At 39.6% G+C, this 16781-nt stretch overlaps 2 protein-coding genes across 2 annotated transcripts; one reads left to right on the top strand and one right to left on the bottom strand.

Moving 5' to 3' along the window:
• Positions 1-2454: 2454 nt before the first annotated feature.
• Positions 2455-8754, top strand: nelfcd (negative elongation factor complex member C/D). The gene is made up of 15 exons (XM_033627173.2): positions 2455-2661; positions 3422-3528; positions 3728-3837; positions 3938-4047; positions 4179-4286; positions 4825-4977; positions 5572-5702; positions 5900-6065; positions 6149-6283; positions 6386-6525; positions 7033-7147; positions 7228-7323; positions 7426-7566; positions 8024-8153; positions 8399-8754. Exons 1-15 carry the CDS (start codon positions 2602-2604, stop codon positions 8431-8433), a joined length of 1737 nt encoding a protein of 578 aa, XP_033483064.2. The 5' UTR covers positions 2455-2601; the 3' UTR covers positions 8434-8754.
• A 412-nt stretch (positions 8755-9166) lies between these two features.
• On the bottom strand, positions 9167-15010 carry ctsz (cathepsin Z). Its single transcript, XM_033627174.2, has 6 exons — positions 14764-15010; positions 13648-13811; positions 13244-13423; positions 13013-13163; positions 10239-10401; positions 9167-9970 (listed from the first exon to the last, which is right to left on the bottom strand). The coding sequence occupies exons 1-6, from the start codon at positions 14883-14885 to the stop codon at positions 9845-9847; spliced, it is 906 nt and encodes a 301-aa protein (XP_033483065.2). The 5' UTR covers positions 14886-15010; the 3' UTR covers positions 9167-9844.
• Between the last annotated feature and the right edge of the window lie 1771 nt (positions 15011-16781).

Consider the following 16781-nt stretch of genomic DNA (forward strand, 5'->3'; position numbering starts at 1 on the left):
TTTGGGCTAATCAGACCCATCACAGAGTTGGTTGGCACAGTGTTAAAATGCTATTACTACAAAAAATGAGCAACCAATAGAAACATTTTCAAAATTTAATTTAAACAGGAACCAAAAATAATGTGCATTTAATAAAATATGCCTGTTTTAAAACCAAACATTTTTAAGCAGTTCGTTAGAGGGAATATCTGATTACTTTTGCCACTGATGATTCAAAATAACAAAAAATAGTGTTATTAATCTTTTGAATAGGTTTTAATCTCAGAATTCAGCTACAGTAACAACTATTACTTTATCAACCAACCCCGCTCACATTTGACCCAACTTTATGATGTGAGCCAGCTATCTTATAATACATTAAGTCCACAGACCCCCCCTCCCAGACCCTTTTCTTTCTTTTAACTCTGGATACAATAATACTGAAATAAAGCAAACATGTTGACGTTGTATTTTTGTTTCTGTGACCTTTAAAGCACCATAGCTGGTTCTTAAGTTGAAGAATTCATAAAACAATACATGCTATCAGCTTCTGTAGATATTAATAATAAAAACGTATGCATACAACATGGCTCCTGATTAATACTTAATGGTGCCACACTACCATCTAGTGAAGATTAGATAGAACAGGTTATACTGTCTTGATCATTTTTTAATCAATGTATTAATAATTGCAGTTTCTAAACAGTAAAGATCAGCACTTCACACTGAGCTTTTCAGGACCATCAGACCAGTAAACTCGTGCTTTACAGGGCGCCTCCCTGTGAGGTTTTCTTGTAAACAAATAGTTATATTTACATTTTAATCATTATCAGAATGCCAGTATCCTTTTTTCACCCACATGGCGGTTACTTCCTAATTTTGTATATATTTCTGCTAAGGGTATGTTGTTGGTACAAAATGCTCATGTGTGCACAAATAGACTCTTTTTGCATAAATGCCCAACTTAAAATTCAGCATCACATATGTAAATACCAAACGACACATTGTAATTTCACATCCTGAGCAGCTTCAACACCTGCTGCTTTTGTACAGCTGTCAAGTTTTGATGTTCATTTTAGGTTTATGCAGTCGATATAGCCAGAGAGCTATTTTTCTATGTGCATTCTCAGTAGAAATGGCACCTGGATCTCCTTATTATGCACTGTTGTGTTATTTCCTTATTTGATGGCTTATTTCAATGTGGCCGGGCCTTTTGTTAATCCTGAGACTTTTTAATGGTCTCACTGCTTGCTACAAGGTGAACAATACAGATGAATTATACTTCATGCACGGACTGGGTCATACACTCAGTTGCCAGTTTATTAGGTAAACCTAGCTAAAACTAATACAGTCAAATACATCAACCCTGCGATAAATTCAACTTTCTTTAAGGTTATTATGCTTGGTTTTCATTGAATATTTTACAGAATTAAGTGTTGAATGCTGATGAAATGTTATACTGACAGATGTTTTTGTGTTTTGTCCACCCCATTTAAAACAGTGAGGTATGCTCAATAAAGGAAACCTGTGTGTAGTTTCACCTGGGTGTTTCTAATAAACTGGCAACTGATTGTATTTTTACTTTCATAAATAAATAAATAAAAATAACCACTGTTTCTCAAGTATTTTGCACTAAAACCACGGTTTCCCGGTAATCACATGAAGGATGTAAGTGGATTAATGGCACAATTTATTATTACCATGTTTTCGCCAGTATTGGTCTGAATAAACAAAATAACTCAAAAAGTTATGAACGGATTTTGATGAAATTCAAAAAAACTCAGGATAGATGGATAATGGGACAAGGAACAGATGATAAAATTTTGGTGGTGATCGGTTGAAGCAAAGTGGATAAAATAATAAATAAAGTCTATCGTCCGACTGCCTCAGCAGCAATTCCAATTTCTAAAGACGGTGACAATAGCGCCATCTGGTGGCCGGAAGGCACGTCTTGTTCTACTTGCTAAATATTGTTGTAATTCTTAAATTGAAATTAATATTCTGTGTTGGAAAAAAAGAAAGTGAAATATATATATATATAAAAAAATATATTCTGTGTTGGTACAAAATAAAAACGAAATAAATACACCACAGTGTCTTCATGGTGAAGGCATATATAACCTAATAATGATAGTGATGCAAATAACCTAATTGTGATGCAGGCTGCAAAATCTGATGCAGAGGGAGAGGGAATATCACTTGGCTGAGGTCTGCACTCTCTGAGTGCTCTTCTAGTTATTATTAAGTAATTATCATTATCATTACCATTATCATTACCATTATTATACAATCAGTGTTTGGTTAGACTGCTCGCTGTGTTTTATTCTTGATTTAGAAGTGTAACCATTTACAGTTAAAAGATAGTTAATGATAAATTCTTGGGATCCCGGAAGTTACTAGCCTGACAGACTGAACTCAGGGTAAACAGCGCTAAACAAATTGAGGTGGGGGGCGTGGCCTGCTGTCCGCCGACTCGCCATTTTCCTCCTGTTGTTGTTAGCCTGCTAGCTAAACAGGCTAGCTGCTTCCAGCATCTTTAGCGGCAAAACTAAGTCACGTCAAGATTTAAAACATACAGTTGAACTACTGTAGCTGGTCCAGCGCTACTTCTCTCCCGTCACCATGGACGAGGAATATTACAGCGGCGGTGGAGACTGGGAAGGCACGGGGGAAGGTCCTATGGTGAGATGATGACTTGTTGCTGTGCAGAGTGCACAGTTAGTTAGCTGGCTTAGCAGCCTTAGCTTACCTGCAGCTACACTACCTGCTGGTCTGCTGTCTCTACATTGACAGCTAACACGGAGGTGATGTGCAGAGATAAATGTGTCCACACAGCTGTACTGAGAAAATGTTTCGCATGGTTTGAACTAACAACAGTTTAGCGGCTCCATTAGCCAGCTACAGGCTAACTAACGTTACAGCTGGTGGACATGGCAGTTACAGTTACACCTTAACCGTTACTCACCTCACTTGTATGTACAGTTAAACCAGTTGGTTAGATGTAGCTCCGTCCCCGCATTTTAAATGACTGTGCGTGACGTGAGATAGTAATGTTTTTCAGGTAAGCCTTTGTGGGTCTGTAGAAGAAGCCAAGTGACTGAGTGCTGGCTTAATAAGACATAGCTGTGTTTATTGTTGCACATGCATTCATCTACAAAAGACAGGAAGAAGGATTTCATACTGTGACTTATGGAAAGCTGTTATCTACAGTTTAGTTTGCTTTGAGTCTGATGATACTCAATCAGTAATATACTTGTGATAGTGTTATCAAAATGTTGTTTATGGTGTTTGTTATGTGGCACTTGTCAGCCCTATGCCATCTCTGCCGTGTTGTTACTACTTAATGTGACTATGCAAAAGAGATAAAGAGAATGGAGATATAATAAAGACAGGAGAGCCTTTACAGAAGCATAAACACATGTACTGATGTTGCTGTGGGCAGGATTATGTGGAAGGGGAAAATGATGGGAAAATCCAGGAAGACTGTCTGCAGAAATTCTCCAGCAGGGATTACATCATGGAGCCTGCCATCTTCAACACCCTCAAAACGTAAGCACCTGTTTCCTCATGCAAACATAATTTTATCACTTTCATTCCACTGAGAAACACACAAACCATTTCTAAATGAGAACAAGATGATGAAATAACTGAAAACTGAACAGGATGAGTGTGTTGACTGCTTTGGCAAGCACACATGAATCCTAAAGACCCGCAGAGAATTTGATGATTGAAACCATATTTTTCTCAGGTATTTCCAATCAGGCGGCTCCCCAGAACATGTCATCCAGCTTCTCTCTGAAAACTACTCTGCTGTAGCTCAGACTGTCAATCTGCTGGCAGAGTGGCTCATCCAGATGGGTAGGAATCAAAATACAAAATCCTGCAGTGTTCTCCCTCCTCCTTCGACTGCTCATTGATGGCTGTTCATTAATTTGTCATTTCTTTATTTTGACTGCAGGTGTTGAGCCCGCTCAGGTTCAAGAGCGAGTAGAAAATCACCTCAAGAGTCTCCTGATAAAACACTTTGACCCCCAAAAAGCTGATTCCATTTTCACTGTTGAGGGAGAGGTGAGATTTCTGCACACTCGGCTTTAATTTGACAAATATAAATCACCACAAATCCTGAACATGTTGTGCAAAAAGATTTAGTTATTTATGGTTACATATAACCAAACCAATCTGGTCTCCTGTGTTTTCAGACTCCTGCTTGGCTGGAGCAGATGATAGCACACACTACCTGGAGAGATCTTTTCTATAAGTTGGCAGAGGCTCACCCAGACTGTCTGATGCTCAACTTCACTGTAAAGGTACAGTAGTAATGGTAGCAGTTCCTGACCCAGATGTTATGGATATGTAAACATACTTTAGAGTGAAGGGAGTCAATTTAAGTGTTTAGAAGCAAAAAAACAACAACAAAGAATTAATTTCCTCATCATGGAAAATAGGTTAGTGTGTAGTGCTGAAGCATTTATTATGATTGTTTCAATTAAATCTACTAGAATTTCGCTAATTGAATGCGAAGATTTGCACGTATTTAATATTCATATCACTATGAATATATCTTTTTTGACAGAAAAAAATAGCAATTTGAAGATTTATATTCTGGTAAGTTTAGATAGGTGCTGGTCATTGTGTTTGACATTCTGCAGAGTGAATCAAATTAATTCATAGTTCAATGCTAAAACAGATCAATACATAGAACTGCCAATGCAGCTGGTCGCACTGTTCAGTTTTTATATTCTTAGGTCTGAAAAGATGAAGAGTAGTCTTTCAGAAGAGTCTGTATGTGTTCATCTTTGTCATGTTACATATGTTTTGTGTGTGTGTGTGTGTGTGTGTGTTTAGCTTATTTCAGATGCAGGTTATCAGGGTGAGATCACCAGTGTGTCTACAGCGTGTCAGCAGCTGGAGGTTTTCTCCCGGGTGTTGAGGACGTCTTTGGCCACGCTGCTGGACGGAGGAGAAGAAAACCTGGAGAAGAACCTGCCAGAATTTGCTGTGAGCCTGTTACCTTCTCTGTTTCATTAACCGAGGTGTAATGAAATACAAGCACTGTCTCCATATAGAATTTTTTTTAGAGTTGCGCTTCTGTTAATTTACAGCGAGGATTTAGTAAGTTACGTTTTAATCTCTAATATTTTTAAATATGAAGTTATTTCAATTGTATCTCAGCACCTTAAAGTTATTTTAATACATGACTGATATTTTAAAAACCTGAAACGATCAAATGATTCATCTCTAAACGGACAAATATTAATTTATTCCTATTTCTCTGTTTTATATGATTGTAAATGTAATATTTTTGAATTTTGTACTGTTGGTCACTCAGACAAAACAAGGGAGATGAAATCATCTTGAAACTGATGTTTTCACTCTTCTTGAGACCTGTTATAGATGAAAGGATTATTATTTCCTGTGATTATTTACCTCCTCGCCTTGTGAAGAGAGAGTTTGGTCCTAAATAAAATAACAAGCTGTTTCATATGAACACCACATTGTGTAATAGTCAGTCAGTGCATGTGGTGATTTTCTGTTCCTCAGTTTAATGCTAGCGTTGCTCTTTGCTGAGTCGTTCCTTCCTCTCTCCTGTAGAAAATGGTGTGTCACGGCGAGCACACCTACCTCTTTGCACAGGCGATGATGTCCATCCTCTCTCAGGAGGAGCAGGGTGGTTCAGCTGTACGTAGGATCGGCCAGGAGGTGCAGAAGTCAGCACACGAGAGGTAATTTTTTCTATTCTTCAGCAAAATCTCACCATGGCAAGCTGCTTTCTATGGTTCCGTGGGGTAAAACTGATCAAGTGGATTCGGTGCACGATCACAGGAGCAAGATGTCTGAGTTATGTTTGATGACTTTGCTGAATACAACCAGGAATCCTGTCTAGATGATATTAATTCTGTGGTTGTGGATTGTATCACAGAGGTCACGATGCCAGTCAGATAACCCTCGCGCTCGGCACAGCGGCAGCCTACCCCCGAGCCTGCCAGGCTCTGGGTGCCATGTTGTCTAAAGGAGCCCTGAATCCTGCAGATATCACAGTTCTGTTCAAGATGTTCAGCAGCATGGACCCGCCTCCTGTGGAGCTGGTGAGGACAGAGCGTCTTTGACCCTGTTTGTATCCACTGCACATTTGTTAAGGTGCTGAAATATTTACCTTTTTCGTCTTTAGATCAGAGTCCCTGCCTTTCTGGACCTCTTCATGCAGTCACTGTTTAAACCTGGATCAAAGATCAACCAGGACCATAAACACAAATACATCCACATCTTGGCGTACGCTGCCAGTGTGGTTGAGACGTGGAAAAAGGTAGAGAGAACTTACAGAATTCCCAAGGTCATATGTTTCCTTTATATCCCACTGATTTCACCTTCTCGGCTGCTTTACACCTTTCTCTCTGTTTAACCTCAGAACAAGCGCGTCAACATTAATAAAGACGAGCTGAAGTCGACCTCCAAGGCCATAGAGACTGTGCACAACCTGTGCTGCAATGAGAACAAAGGAGCCACAGAGCTGGTGGCTGAACTCGGCACTTTGTACCAGTGCATCCGGTGAGTAGACGACGAAGATCTCATTCCTCAAAAGGCAAAACATTAATTCAAAGGGTGGGTGCATTAGTTTGGAAGGTTTATCTATCATTCCGTAGCGTACCAGTAGTTTACTCATTGATTCAAATCCAAACATTCAAATTTTGGTCCAAGTAAGGCAAGGCAAGACAATTTTATTTATATAGCACCATTCATACACAAGGCAATTCAATGTGATTTACAAGAGAAATACGTTAAGATAAAACATTAAAGGAACAATAGATCATTAAAAACAAAAGCTAAAAGCAAGAAAAACAGTGCAGAAAATGCATTTAAAAAGCAAACATAAAGCAAAAGCAACAGCAGACAAATATAAAAACAATAGCTACAGATTATCCTAACAATAAAGAAAGTGTAAAATTAATCAGAAAATACAGATTGTTGGTACGGACACTTCAGTTGTATTCCAAAATAATTGACTGATTTCATTTCCGACTGATCCCTGCTGACTTCCTGTCTGTGTGTTTTCAGGTTTCCAGTAGTTGCAATGGGGGTTTTGAAATGGGTGGACTGGACAGTGTCTGAGCCGCGGTACTTCCAGCTGCAGACAGACCACACTCCAGTACATTTAGCTTTGCTGGACGAGGTATGACCGTACTATCAAATGAAATGTCAAATTTTTATTCTTTAAAGCAGCAGCTGAATTTAAATGTTTCCTCCACACAGATCTGTACGTGTCACCAGCTGCTCCACCCGCAGGTACTCCAGCTCCTCATCAAGCTCTTTGAGACGGAGCACTCTCAGCTGGACGTCATGGAGCAGGTGAGTTCGTGTTGCTCTGATGCTTCTTATTTTAGTCTTCAACAAAAGTGGGTTTGTTGTAACATCACTACACATCAGCTAACAGTTTTATTTCCCCTTTAGCTGGAGTTGAAGAAGACTCTGCTGGACCGAATGGTTCATCTGCTGAGCCGTGGCTATGTCCTGCCCGTGGTCGGTTACATTCGCAAGTGTCTGGAGAAACTGAACACGGACATCTCGCTCATTAGATATTTTGTCACTGAGGTAACGGCTGATTCTGATCTTGATTAGTGGTAAAGAGATAAAATGTGAGAAAGGAAGTGACCCCTGGTTCACATGTTGAACTCTGAGTATTTTCCTCCATCACAGAAGTTACAGGCTGTCAGCAGGTCCTTAAAGTCTCTATGCTTTATACACTCAGGATCCTAAATTGGCTGTTGATTATAGTTAAATAAATTGAAGACGCTTTTATTTCAGAGAATAGTGTCCACCCTAACCATGAATTTTATAGTTCTGAGTTCATAAATTTGAGATAAATTCACCTTAAATTTGTGGATGATTTTCATAACTTGTTTCTGCTGCCCTCAAGTGGCCAAACTGGGAAATGCAGCCTTGAAGTTCTGTCATTTACAAATATTGCTCCCATAAATAAAAATTTATAGTTTGTGCATAAAACAGACCTTTGAACAAATTAATTATACTCCAATATGTCTCTTTAAAGGTGCTGGATGTTATTGCTCCTCCCTACACATCCGACTTTGTTCAGCTCTTCCTGCCCATCCTGGAGAACGACAGCATTGCAGGAACAATCCGCACAGAGGGAGAACACGACCCTGTTGCAGAGTTCATTGGTAAGTCACACGCTTACATTTAAAGTCTGTACGCTCACACTGTGCTGAGAGAGAAAATAAAGTATCCCGATTTAGTCAGGGCTTCCTTGCACAGCGTGTAAGAGCTTTGCATGTACAAAAAAGAAAAGGAAAAGAAGGAAGTGGTTTTCACACGTGAATATTTACAGTAAAACCAGAATGTAAAATAACATGTTAAAATTTCCTTGAGTCGCTTAAATGTAGGTAATTGTTTCCCTGTTTTTCAGCTCATTGCAAGTCAAACTTCATCATGATAAACTGATGTGGAGAGGACAATGAAAATGTTCTTGTTGGAGACTGTACCAGGAAGACCTCACAGAGACTGTTTTCCCAAATACTCTGTTTGAGGTTGAAGCACACAGAGACATAGAGACCTTATTGTTCTGTTTGACCAAGTGAACTATTTGTTTCTGGAGTCAGCAAACAGGCAAATGTCAACGAGTTGATGGAAAAGTACAGTAATACAGACTGGTCGAAGGAGAAGCCTCTGAAGATGCAGCTAAACGTTTTCTTTCATCTGTGTATTTGATTTTCTATATTTTATGTTTGTTTAAGCCTTTTTAAAATAAAAACATGAATGTCATTTCTCGCATTTTTGAATTTAATGTAAGAAAATGTCTCGTGCATCCTGCAATCTCTCACACACACACACACAGTAAAACAGCAGTAAAAGTAGTTTCCCTTTATGGATCAAGACTTCACACATTTGTGGGGCAAATGTCCGTTGATATTTTCTTTTCTCAAGTGTAGACATCTGTGGTATCTGACTTCAGTGAATATTTATGGAGATCTGAAAGCACACAATCTACAGATCAGCATCAGATGTATTTTCTGCATAGCAAAGAGCTGGTTGAATGCCGACAGCGCACACAGCAAACCTTAGAATCTGCAGTTCATATAATTAGATGACTGTATCAACTGTGCATATGTAGTAAAATGTATAATGTCATCATAGAAAGCTAAAAAGAGAAAGAGGTTGACACTGACAGGACAGATTTTGTTTTAAGTGTTGTGTTTATTGGCACAGTTTGAAGCAACAAAACAAAGCATTTTTTCCAAAACTTCTGACATGTAGATTGTTCAGTGTGAAAACAAAAAAAACATTACATAAATCTATACTTGAATGTCAGTGTATTTAAGGCACACTTTAAAGTTGATATTTTTCCTTTTTAATCAGGGTGTAGTGCAATATTGTCGAGACATTAACACCACACACTGAAAACATTCAGTGTCGCAGCAGTAAAGGATAAATAATAAACACCGTGCTCTTTGGCTGAGTCAGTATGCATTGAATAATCTATAAAAAGCTGTCAACGTCTTCTTGATGATGTAAACTCAATTTCTTCTTTCTCTTATGGCTATTCAGCATGCAGGGCATGACGTTTACAGATTTTAGTAGTACTGATGTGTTTCAACCCTCCCACTCAATTCAGACCTTACTGTGGTACAAATCAAAAAATCAGCGGTGATTGAAGCAGGTCTCATCCAGCTGGAAGACCTCGGCACTGGAATTTGACCCCCTGATTAGAAGTGTAAAAAATAGATCTCTTAAAAAAAATCTGAACTTATTCCCTTTTCAGCATTTTACAAATAAAAGGTTTCCCTCTGCCCAAGATAGGAAGACGTGCAGTGCAGTGCAGTGACAACCTTTGACACCATAGGGCTGCCCTCCCCTACAGGTAGGCCTTGGGGACAATCACATCTCCGTACATGCAGTCCTCCTCCACCGCCAGGTTGTAGGTGCTTCCACTTCCTCCCTTGTAAGCGCTGGTCACGATCCTGAGCCAGCCCTTCTCACCCTGAGGAGAGGGGGGAGATGAATCAGCAACTATTTTGATGATTGATTATTTTTCGAGCCAAAATACCAAACGTGTCCGAGCTCCAACTTCTCAGTTGTGAGGATTTGCTGGTGTTCTTTGTTTCAAGTGATAGTAAGATAGATAGTTACACATAAAAAACAATTCTACTCCAAGTCTGCTCTGTCAGACAGCAAGGTCTTTAGTTTGACCGCATATCTGACAATCATTCCTTCTTTCACTGTGTCAAGTACTCTGTCTGAAGACTTACCCATGGCTCTCCCCAGGAGTTACGTACAACCCAGTATTCAACGCCATCCTCCACTCCCCAGCCCACCACAGACACGATGTGGTTGATGAAAGGACTCTCCTGATATTCAGAGTAGAGACCTCCTGTGTAGGCATCCAGCGTGTCTGTGGCCATAATCCCGCAGCTGGAGAGAAAAAAGCAAATAACACAGACTACTTACTTCCTTTAGATACAAATGAAACAATGGCTGAAATATGAAACAGAGTAGAGCTGCACTGGAACGAAGATGTGAATATATGATAATGCAAAGTTCCATGTGTAACAGTGTGCAATGGAGGGGCTGAGCAGCTGAACACTGACGCCATTTGATGTTGCAGATCATCTAATTTGGGCCAGTACGCTTCACTCAACATTCTGTTCGTGGATTTAACAAAGAAAAAAAAAACCAGCTCAATAATCATCACACTCAAACACTGTTCAGTTTGTGATGGCTCTGATCAAAATGTATTACCTGAATCAGAAACATGACATCACATCCTTTTTGGAGGATGAGACCAGGGAAATTTTGTTGCACAGATATGTCATGTGACCTCACCTATTTTTAAATTTACAGCATTTTTTCCTCAAGTTTTTGTGTCTAAGGCTGCAATGTTACCACTCAAGGCATGTTCGCAACGTTAGTTTACATCATTTAAGTGCTTGTTTTTGCCACTGACAGGCTCAGACTGTTACTCTAAGTGTCTGACAACATTATGGAGAGGATCCCTACAGTGAAAGACCTTGTTTTTAAAGAGCAAGATCCTTTTTGTTCAATAAAAAAAAACAGCCCTTAAATCACTATCACCAAACCCACCAGACTCCATTTTAAATAAACAGTAATTTTAGCGTGTATAGAGCAGCATGTTTTCACATCTAACTGGGTGAATTGGGGGTTTATTTCAACCAAACTAGAGTTGTGGATTGATGAACAGTGGAAAGACAAACCAAGACAGCTTTTGTGAGTTTTATTTAGTTCTGCTGTCTTTGAGTGAGGTGTGTTTTATGATAATAAAATTATTGTTTATCTAAATGGAGTCTGGTGGGTTTTGCGATGGCAATCTCTGGGCTGTTTCTGATTTAACAAAAAGGATGTTACTCTTTCACAAAAAGGTTTGTCTCTGGCGGGATCCTTTTCATAATTTTGTCAGACACATTAACAATCTAAGACTGTAAGTGGTGAACACAAGCACTTTTAATGGACACAATTGATGGTGCAAACATGCACCGCATGGTTGGAGCAGTCCGTTTTGCAGCTACTGGCTGCAGCGCTCTCGCTCCACACTGCACCAGTTTCAAAATTTGTTTTTCTCATCAGTCACTTAGACACAAACATGGGAAAATAGTCGTCCAGGTTATAAATATCTCAGTAACCCTTTAAGGGAGAGACAAGAATCAGTCTAAGAGCTATTATCAGCTGAATTCTTTAAAATTGGGCACCTGTGTGCAAAGACGTGGTTGTGAAAGAGTTTTCACCCTTTACCCTGTCTCAACTGTGTCATTTCCACAGCAGACATTGAGCACGGTTACATGCGCACAATAATCAGATAACTGGGAATAATCAGGTAATGGTAATAATCCGATTTGACGCGTTTACATGTACTTCAATAATCTGATAATCAGAAAAACCTGGTTTACATGATTCAGTCCTTCAGTTGGATTTCTCCTCAAGTACATGACATAAAACTCAAACATCCTGTTACAGTAGGTACTCATATCCTTGAAAAACCTCGAAAAGAACGCAAGTCATATATTTGCAAAATAAAGCACTCATCATGCTGACAGCTTATATTCTTAGAGTACTGTTTGTTTTTATCATTAACAAATACATGTGAGAGCATTCTAATGTGTAGTTTATCAATGTGGAGCCAATTTTACATACTTTGGGTAGATTTGGAGTAAAAGTACTGCAAAGTGCAATATACAAGTGTATTGTATATAAACTTGTCACACAAAGTGCATAACATATAAGTAAGATAAAATAAAAGTGACAATTTAAACACAGAGAATATAAAAATATATTATTTTCTGTAAAATCTTTATCTGAAAGGAAACAAAAGCTGTCAGATTAACGTAGTGGAGTAGAAAGTACAATATTTCCCTCTAAAATGTAGTGGAGTGGGAGTATAAAATAGCAAAACCCGAAAGAAACCAGATTGAAGGGTATACATGCACTGAATAATCTGACTACTGGGGAAGAAGCTAGGTGTGTTTATCTGATTTCTCATAATCAGATCATGGCGTTTATCTGATAAAGTCTATCGGATTATGCTGTTTACATGACCACTTGAATAATCAGGTAACTCCAGAAATCAGATAATGATCGGTTTATTAGTGTGCATGTAAACGCGCTCAGTGTGACTTGTCATAGCAGAAAAAGCTCAGGTGTTACTAATAACACTAACAATGGCTTTGTTCTATTCAAGTGTCCCAGTGAGCCATGGCAGTGTTGAAGTGAGCCAGCATGCACAGTACCAGGACCCTGAAACTGAAGCAGCTAAATGGAATTCAGCCATCATTGATTATATTATTTACACCTGTTCTGTGACAAGTTAAAATGTCTTCCATGAAAAAGGCCTGTTGAAAATGTTTCTCTTTTCTCAGGCTTTTGATCTGTTACTGTGTCTGTCTATGCATGTTGTTGGTCTGTAAGGTGGATGTGGGTTCCTTACAGTTTTTAGGTGAGTTTACATGTAATCAAATGTGCTACAAAGCTACATGTGGAGTGAACACTGATCTACAGGGGAACAGCTGCAAACCTGATTGGTCCATTGGCGTAGATCTCTGCCATCATCTTCTCCCTCCCACTGACATCTCCAAAATCTCCCACTTTCCATAGGGTGTAGTTCTTCACAATGTTGCACACTCCGAAGGTGGTGCAGGTGCCACACTCATTGAAGGGTTTGCACTCTTTAGAGAGGGACACAGAACATGTTACAGCTCAGACTCAGACAGGGTAAGTGTTACTTTGGGCCCTGAAGGACACTTACTCTGGTCTTTAGCCTGGTAGTTGTTGCAGGTCTCATCTGGGATCCCGTGTTTGTTAGCATACTCCCACACTCCGCTGTGATCTCCTCCATGGCAACTGCCAGCATCACCACAGTCAATCACATGCTGGACAGAGAGATAGGCAGATGGCCAAGCTCCTTTCCTCTTAATATTGATGCGATCTGGTGAGAGAGCAAACACAGAGCTCTATAAAAATAAATGGCGACTAAGAAAATGCCACAACCAGTTCCTGTTAATCACTTCAGCGTAAAGTGGAAGTGGAACTCCCACCCTATTTAAAAATGCATCTGAGGAGTCATGTGAGGACATGCTGTTCTACACTGCAGCCAAACCACATGATTCTGTGTGTTTCCGTCTCCAGCAGAGAAACTAGATCTAGTCATACCTGCCATGGCGCTGGTGCTGCCGTGGGCCCAGCAGGAGCCACAGTATTGGGGAATGTGCTGGTTGCGGGTTGTGCTAACATAGTTGGTGCCGTTGATGTTCCTCCAGTCCCAGGCTTTGGGCAGATCAGAAATGTTTATGTACTCATGAGGACGAGGAGCGGTCCTGTGAACGGACAGGCGATTAGATACATTAGCTCTGCAGCAGCAACACACTCAATAATTGATTAATCATTTACATCACAAGCAAAATGCCTGAAATGTCTTACGTCTGGGATCATCAAGATACTGGCATTTATGTTTTAAAATGGATTTAATCAGTTCCACTATCAATTATAAAATAGATGCAGAAGATTTCAATCCACTAATAGATTAATCATTTCAGAACAGATTTTAAACACTATACATTACTGTACTATACTCTAAAATACAGGCATTACAATCCAATATTGGTCAGCTAAAGCTTTTAAGACTAATTCTGACATTTTATATTTATCTTGAACTCTTTAAATGATATAAAAGGGACTTAATATAATATTCTTCACCATGCTACATATGATATGTGTACTACTTAAGGCTTTAAAACATGTGAAATAGTGTGCTTTTTTAAAAGGGTCCCCCCCCCCCCCCAGTAGTTGTTTAAACAATGAGTGTTTCAGGTTTGATACCTGCAGTGTATGAAGTAAAGGAAGTGTACAGAGCTGCTGAATTTCTCAACCTGTGATGAGTTCACTAAACCTCGTGATTTGGGGAAAGTCATGACAAAGGACAAAATCAAATCTTTCTGTTTAGTTTCATTTTTTACCACAAGTACTCAGAAAAACAACGGTAAATGTAACCCACTGACTGTTTTATTTGTTTCCCCTACACCCCAGTAGGCTATAATTTCATATTTAAAACATGCAGGTCACATATGAGTGTAAAAAATAAGATAAGACTTCTCAGCTCTGAGCCGTGTGGAACTTCTGATAAACAACCAAGGGCTGCAGCTGAAGCTAACGTTACTGTTAGCTAGCTAGCTAACGTCAGATAAACAGCTTTTTGCGGTGACTACTTTTAGCTTCTTCGTTACTTTTAGCAAATTTGCTTTTAAAACCACAGAGATATGTTAAACTTACCTCAGTCCGAAGTCGTTTTTCCTGGGTGTGCGGACATAACACGGCTCCTTCTGGCTGTAAAACACTCCCGCGCTCACACAGGACAACACGACTGAAAACAGGACTAAAACGGTCCGAGCCATGTTTGACACCGGCGGGTTTCACACTGAGTACCGTTTACCAGGAGGAGCAGAGGAGGACCTGAAGCCTGGTGTGTTCAGCAGAGACTACAGCCTAAACACTGCTGTGTCAGTGTGTGAGCTCAGGGCTAATAAACCGGTACTGAGCCTGCTGTCATGTGACCAGTAAATCACAACCCACATGTTGTACAAGGAAGTCACAAGTCAACAGGACACACATAATACAGCCATGACACAGATACACAATCCTGTAAAGGCAGTTAAATAACATACACATGGGGTTAAACTACACCACAGTTACGCTAGGTTTCTTTTTCCCATAAAGTGTTTTGCATTAAGAAAGGCCAAACCCTAATTTAACCTAACCCTAACCCATTACCTCATTTACAACCAAAACCTAACACAATTAAAAAGGTAAAACTCTACATAACAACTCATGTAATGCGAAATATGGCATTTTTCTCATGATTTCCTACCAGCCCTGTGGCCTAGTGGTAGAGTGTCTATAAAAATGGGAGTCAAAAAGCAGAAAAGGACTCACACACAGAAAACAAATGTAGACTGAGAGTCTTAATGAAAAATCATTTTACTGGGGATCTTCACAGACAAACAAGCAGCAAATGTTTCAGTCCTCAAGGGACTATTGTCAGTGCATATAATGAGAGGTCCTAGTGGCATGGTTCTTATAGTGTAGTCTTCTCAATCAAACTTGATTGGGCACACCTGGAGCCTCTCACAGAGGGCAGGTAATCAATTAGACCCTACATCCAGTTCCTAAGGGCGAGACGCATCTGTACCAGAGATGATGATTTTCAGGTAGAAGCTCACAAACTCTTTGATCAGTTCTTAAAAAGAGGATACCCATGAAATATCTTGGAGCAGGCATTGTGTAGAGCCTCTGAGAAAAGCAGAAATGAGTTAACAAATGATAAAGCTAAAAAACAAAAAACATTTCCTTGTGTATACAATACCACCTGTTCACCACTTGGGTATGACATTTGTACCGTAGTGAAAAAACACTGGAATGTTCTGTCTGTTGATGATGTTGGAAAACAGATATTTAACTCTCTTCCCCTTTTCTCCTTTTCCAGAGCCAAGAACATTCGGGACACACTAGTGCATGCAGACACACATAGAAAATCCCCCCACCAGAGACGTCTGGACAATGCCACAGGCTTTTTCCCATGCCGCAACTGTGCTGCTTGTTCTAATGTCAAAAAGGTTAACACATTTAGCAGTTTTATTACCAAAAAGGAATACAAAATAAACAAAATGATAACTTGCAACTCTACAAATGTTGTCTACCTTCTTGTATGCACCAAATGTGGCATCCAATATATTGGTAAAACTAGGAGACAACTGAGACTAAGAATCAATGAGCACAAAAGCTCCATTCGCCGCGCTGATCCTAAATCAGCTGTGGCCAGGCATTTTGCTGATGATAATCATTCTCTCTCTGATCTGATATTTTGTGGCATTGACATGATAATTCCCAAATGTCGTGTGGCAATGTGGACCAAATGCTTCTACAATGTGAATGCAAATACATTTACTATTTCAAAACCTTACAACCCGGTGGGCTAAATGAAGAATTAGAAATGTCTTGCTTTTTGTAGGTCTGTCTGTGTGCACTAGTCTGACCCTAATAGTCCCCAAGCCAGAGTACAGATGTATATCTGTTGATGTACTTATTCACCTTTGAGCTCCTTGTCCAAGGCTGTTTGTATATATGTATATTGTAATGGTGTGATGTGTGACACAGTGCTGGTACCTCTAATTGATTACCTGCCCTCTGTGAGAGGCTCCAGGTGTGCCCAATCAAGTTTGATTGAGAAGACTACACTATAAGAACCATGCCACTAGGACCTCTCATTATATGCACTGACAATAGTCCCTTGA

Source organism: Epinephelus lanceolatus, chromosome 1 (genome assembly GCF_041903045.1).
Source record: "Epinephelus lanceolatus isolate andai-2023 chromosome 1, ASM4190304v1, whole genome shotgun sequence".
In the NCBI taxonomy this organism is placed as follows: domain Eukaryota; kingdom Metazoa; phylum Chordata; class Actinopteri; order Perciformes; family Serranidae; genus Epinephelus; species Epinephelus lanceolatus.

Bases quoted from the DNA above. Each gene is read 5' to 3' on its own strand.
- ctsz (XM_033627174.2), bottom strand. From the start codon at position 14,885: ATGGCTCGGACCGTTTTAGTCCTGTTTTCAGTCGTGTTGTCCTGTGTG. The intron at 13,812-14,763 runs GTAAGTTTAACA...GTCCGTTCACAG, and splicing joins AAAAACGACTTCGGACTGAG to GACCGCTCCTCGTCCTCATG. The intron at 13,164-13,243 runs GTAAGTGTCCTT...CCCTCTCTAAAG, and splicing joins CTACCAGGCTAAAGACCAGA to AGTGCAAACCCTTCAATGAG.
- nelfcd (XM_033627173.2), top strand. From the start codon at position 2,602: ATGGACGAGGAATATTACAGCGGCGGTGGAGACTGGGAAGGCACGGGG. The intron at 2,662-3,421 runs GTGAGATGATGA...TGCTGTGGGCAG, and splicing joins GCACGGGGGAAGGTCCTATG to GATTATGTGGAAGGGGAAAA. The intron at 7,567-8,023 runs GTAACGGCTGAT...GTCTCTTTAAAG, and splicing joins TTAGATATTTTGTCACTGAG to GTGCTGGATGTTATTGCTCC.